The following is a 5681-nucleotide window of genomic DNA, read 5'->3' as shown; positions in this document are numbered from 1 at the left end:
TTATACATTGTTCTTGCATCATCCACCATTAATATTTAATCATTATTGACTCTTCAAAAAGAAAATATAAATAAATGATGGATAAAATATTTACTATGTATAAATCTTTATAGTGATAGTTATTAAACTCTTAAAAAAATGAAATGAGTTTGTGATTTCACACTAATGTATTTTATGGGAGCACATATTTTGTACCGAAAAATATGTCACTCCATGTGTTACTTCTTCTGATTAGTCAAAAAAAATACTTTATTATTAAATTTTTAACTTAAATAATTTTTTTCCCAACAAATAAGAAGAAACCACATATGAAATATCACACTTTTGTGAGAAAGCAAATGTTTACCCATATTTTAATATACATTATTATATCTCATGTCCCATATTTTTCATATTAAAAATGGGATCCATTTATTTATTATCATAGCCATCAATTATAGGTTTCTAGGACATCTAATTCTAGTCATCAATACTAGGGACACGTAAGTGAATCTTCTTCCAAATAAAAATAACAAAAAAAAGGAAAAGAATAAATATAGCATAAGCTCATGGATCTTGGGAATTGAGATAAACCCTTCAAGTGTGCTTTCAATCTTAACACGCTTGGATCACCATCACATACAATTAGGGATGACAAAAAAATCCATACATATGGGTACTCGCGAGTAAAGCCCATACGGACCCTGGTACATGTCACAAATGGGTACTCGCAAGAAATATAAACGAGTTTTAAAAAATACCCGTAGTACATACAGGTGAGTACGAGTATTATGGTACCCGTGCCCGTGGTTATCTGTTATTTATATGATTAATATATTATATTTAATTAAAATAAAATGTACGTTATTCTAACATTCATTACACTATGTACATTTTTTCCTTTTACTTTGTTTACATATTTTATTGAGTTTGGTGGTGAAACACTTTACGAATATTATTACATGTGTATAAACACACATGTTTTACAAAGAAAATATATATTTTTTGTTAAAAAATGAGAACAAAAAATCACACAAATAGAAAACACCAATAAATTTAGCGTTTTTGCCAAATATTCAATCAAAAGGTACAAAAATAATTAAGTTTCATCTCATTTGAAACATAATAAAAGTAAAAAATTAAAAATTCATTTATAATATAGGAAACTCGCGGATACCGTTGTACCCACGTATACCAAAAAATACCCACGAATACCCACTTACCCCGTACATGTACGAGCAAATATGAATAATGTTCTCCTATTTTGAAACGGGTAGCAGATAGCTACTACCCGTGCCTGCTACCATCCCTACATACAATACAGAGTTAGCACTTAGCATAATTCAAAGTTGAATGTTGGAGTATAACTAGCTTCTTTTATTTTGTCTTAGTTGTTGTTTTCCCTCAAATGCTTATTCTTACTTGTACCACACCCTTATGTATAAGCATAACCCCTAAAGCATGCAGGGCAATGGCATTAGGAGGTACCCATAATTCTAGGGCACCCCAAACACAAAGGTTGCAAATTTACCCTACCCCAAATAATGGGGTCTCACCCTTTTGGAAAGGTACCTCTCATTTTTCTCTCTCAGCTCCTATTCGCAATTCCCAAATAATTTTATTTATTTTTATATTTTGGGTTTTTGTTTGTAGAAAAATATGAAAGAGAAGCTATGAGGTATTGGGATGTCTTCTATATGCGCCACAAGAACAAAGTTAGTTTTCCCATTTCCTTTTTTTTTTGTTTAACAAGTTATTCTATGTGTTTTGTATTGAAGATTTGAAGGTATTTGTTAAGTAATTTGATTTGACTATAGTGATGATAATACATTTCTGCAGTTTTTCAAAGATCGGCATTACTTGGATAAGTATTGGGGGGATTACTTTTCTGTGAGTGAAAGGAAATGATATCTATTTATTTTATTTAATGATTTTTATGCATTGCTTGTTGTACTTATGATTTAAGTAAATTACTATTTTCAGTGTGCAGGAAAAAAAGTGATTTTGGAGGTACGTTTAGTTATTTTATAAGTTATATAGTAATGTTATATCAGGTTATCATTGACTAAATAGTAATTATATAGTAATGTTGAGAATATTGAAATTTGATTAATGTGAAAATATTGTTATTTTGGTGTTAAATTATGTGTGAACCTATGATCATGGTGATTGATAGAATGTTCCGACATGGTTTTTCTTCTCCAGTGTTCATTATTTTCGAGATATCTTCTGTTCATGCTCTTTTCAGGAGGTCTTTATTCTAGTAAGTTGTTTAGTGAGTGATGCTATTTTCTAATCAGGTTGGTTGTGGAGCTGGGAATACTATCTTTCCTGTGATAGCGTCATATCCAGATGCTTTCATTTATGCATGCGATTTCTCACCACAAGCTATTGAGTTGGTTAAGGTCGGAAATATCCTTTTTCATAATCTCTCTCCACTCATCTTCTGTTCATATATATGCATGTATAGCGACTTGAATGTATGCTTCTTGATTTTTGGTAAGATTCATTGTGCCTAGAAAGGTAAATCCACCCAAGTGTATGTAACATTGGTCTAAATCACATTGTATGAAATGGGCTGACATTGGGAAAGCCCCCTTTAAGTGATGCTGCATTGTGGGTATAAAGTGTGCACAATTTATCGATTAGGATATCAGTGGATTTTGGCAACCAAAGTTCCTATTACTTGTTGCTCTGCTGCTACAATTCAACAAACTTTAGCACTTGGAAGTTCTTATTTTGCTTTTGATAGAAGGGTGCACTTTTATACTGGTAGAACAGAAATGAATTTTATTGCTTATCTCTATAATGAAAAGTATACCTTACTGTTTATATGCATCTAACGAGGACAATCTTGTTATCTTTCTTGCAGACAAACGAAGACTTCAAGGAGTCCCATGTTAATGCTTTTGTCTCTGATTTGACGGCTGATGATCTGTGCAAAGAGATTCTTCCATCTTCAGTGGATATTGTTACCATGGTATCTGAAATTCCGAACTACAGTTATAATATTTAAAGTTAACGTAGAGTGACTATGGAATCACATTTGATTTTGTTTGTTGCAACCTATCATTTTCCTGCCTTATTTCCGATAAACTTTTGCGCTCTCATTAACAATAAATAATTATGTCTCTCATTTTAAGACTTTAAGCAGCTGACATGATTTGCAGATATTTATGTTATCGGCAGTGTCCCCAGAAAAGATGCATCTAGTTTTGCAAAATATCAGAAAAGTTATCAAGGTTGGATATTTTTTGTCTTTATTACTGTGAATTTGTTCCATAAACCTTGCTACATAATTTTTCATCTGTGATTAAACTGATTCCTTTCCTCCGTTTGTGTAGCCAAATGGATATGTGCTGCTCCGAGACTATGCTTTTGGAGATTTTGCTCAGGTTGACTTTGTTGTACTTTCTCTTTTTTAATTCTTATGCTAATGCTAGAAAAGTGACAAGTGCAAAATTTTTATACAGATTCCAGATAATGTTCTTCTGATAATTATTTATCTGTAATGATGGGAAGAATTTGAATATACTTCTGGTTTTCTTATGAAAGCCATTTGAATAATGTTCTACTTGTTTCCTATCCATTAAAGTCATTTGAATATACTTCTGATTTGAATATCTATTCTTCTGTTTTATAGGAAAAATTCTCCGGCAAGGGTCAAAAGATTAGCGACAACTTTTATGTTAGAGGTGATGGCACTGTAAGTTCAGTTCTGGCCATGTTATCTTGTAACTCAGTTCACATGAGTTTCTTCTTATCTAATGTAATACTTGTTTCCTATCCAGCGCGCTTATTATTTTTCAAATGAATTCTTGACAAATTTATTCAAAGAAAATGGCTTTGATGTTCACAAGCTTGATGTATGCTGCAAACAAGTTGAGAACCGCTCAAGGGAATTGGTAATGAATCGGTAAATAGATTATATGACTTTTGCTAATTTTTATATGGTAATGTAATAGTTTTAAAACAATTATGTGGTTTGCTTCAGGTAACTAGCATATAAGATGATTTCTTGAACTTTTCTTGATCTAGATTCTAGAGATATGGGATTTCATTTGTTTCTCTTCATCTGCTGCTTAAAAGGAAAAAAACTTCTCTTTCATCTTCTATGGACTGTGTAATAATAACTCTTCTATTCTCCTTTGTTTGGTGGTTTTAGGCGTTGGGTCCAAGCTGTATTTCGTGTCTCAGATAGTTCCAACTGTTCTTCTAGTAAAGAAGCCGAGACCAATCATCTTGAAAGTGATAATAATGATGAGGAAATCAAGCAAAATAGTCTGAATGGTGGTTTAATTGACTCTGCAATTGACTTGTCTGAGGGGGTGGCATTTAACATGTTTGGAATCTCACCTTCCAGTCAGTACGAGGTAAGCCTCTCACACTTATCTGGTTGTTTCCCTTTCCCTTCATTCTCCTCCAAAATCTAACTCACAAGCAAATCATTAGGTTCTAACCAAAAAATTATCCAATTTTACGTGAAGTATTTGAACATATCTCATCCTAGTTTGCTCCTCCTTTTAGATGTTCTACAAATTTGAATTTCTGTTGCCAGTTTTGAAAGCCTTTTGTTTTTTTGCAATTGAGAAGGCTACTTTCCTTCATTATTAATCTCATTCTTTATTACAATGGACATTTATATCATGAACAAAAGCCTAATTGCCAATTTGATTTTTTTCTCGTATTTTTTTAACTTCTAATTTTGAGGTAAGCCTTGGCGCAACGGTAAGGTTGCTTGTCTTGGGTCTTATCGGTCATGGATTCTAATCCTATAAACAGTCTCTTCGCTTGTGTCTACCCTCCCCAACCTCACTAGGTAGGAGCCTCATGTAAATGGGCTACCATTTTTTTTACTATTAATTTTCTTATGTGGTCACATCGTTTTCATCTCTGAAATTATTCTCGTTAGATTATTGAGGTCAACCTGTGACAAACATTGCTGAAGCTATATTGCCATTGTTTGCAACTGCAAAAGAACTTATTGCTTCCTTCGGAAATGGCAATGACAATAATGTTCCTGCACTAATTCTTTGCCATATTTTTCGCTGTGTAGATGAACCAACCTTACTTTCGGCTGCAGCACAACTTGGATTTAGATTAGTAGACAAGTGGGCTGCTGAAGTTTCAGCAAATTTGCCTGAAAACATTGTCAGAAATTGGTTTTTAGACAACCACTTAGAGGATGATCTTCCTAGTACAGCATTGAACATCTTGCTCTTCCACTTGGAATGAAATTATATTTTGATAATTAGAGTACAATTGCAACCTTGACTCATTTAAATACTTGAGAAATTTTGATAAATTTGTAAAGTTATTCTTTTTACATATGGGCATATGATTGTTCTCCACTCCCTTTGGGTAAGGAACTAATCTCTTTCGGCGTATATAGTTGTCTCTCCTAACAAGTGTCGCTTCCAAGAATTGAATCATTAACTTTTCAGTTATTTTGGGGATCTAACGGAACTTTACATCACTCTACTTTATCTGTTTGAGAATGCAAAAGCCTGTTTTTTGTTTTGTTATTGGTTTATGATTGTCTATTACTATTTAGGTGATGATCTTTTATAAGGAAAGAGTATACCTAATCATGCACAAAAGATAACATAGCACCTTGTTCATACTTCATTTTCCTTAAGTTTATCATACAGTGACTCCAACATGTGGAATTGAACAGTTCCACCATGAGTCGAAAATATTAG

The 5681-nt window shown here is 32.8% G+C and overlaps 1 protein-coding gene across 3 annotated transcripts; it reads left to right on the top strand.

The window, feature by feature from the left end:
* LOC109347635 (uncharacterized methyltransferase C3H7.11-like) lies at positions 1291-5087 on the top strand. Of its 3 annotated transcripts, XM_019587576.1 has the most exons (13): positions 1291-1340; positions 1447-1547; positions 1633-1694; positions 1819-1869; positions 1963-1989; positions 2280-2384; positions 2852-2959; positions 3150-3221; positions 3324-3374; positions 3623-3685; positions 3771-3895; positions 4145-4352; positions 5036-5087. In XM_019587576.1, the coding sequence occupies exons 1-13, from the start codon at positions 1333-1335 to the stop codon at positions 5081-5083; spliced, it is 1029 nt and encodes a 342-aa protein (XP_019443121.1). In that variant the 5' UTR covers positions 1291-1332; the 3' UTR covers positions 5084-5087. The 3 variants fall into 3 exon arrangements, with proteins under 3 accessions (XP_019443121.1, XP_019443120.1, XP_019443122.1); XM_019587575.1 differs by lacking the exon at positions 1291-1340 and having other exon boundaries at positions 1347-1547; XM_019587577.1 differs by lacking the exons at positions 1291-1340; positions 5036-5087 and having other exon boundaries at positions 1347-1547; positions 3771-3884; positions 4145-4298.

This window comes from Lupinus angustifolius, chromosome LG05, assembly GCF_001865875.1.
Source record: "Lupinus angustifolius cultivar Tanjil chromosome LG05, LupAngTanjil_v1.0, whole genome shotgun sequence".
NCBI lineage: Eukaryota > Viridiplantae > Streptophyta > Magnoliopsida > Fabales > Fabaceae > Lupinus > Lupinus angustifolius.
This window is presented reverse-complemented; position numbering and strand designations above follow the sequence as displayed.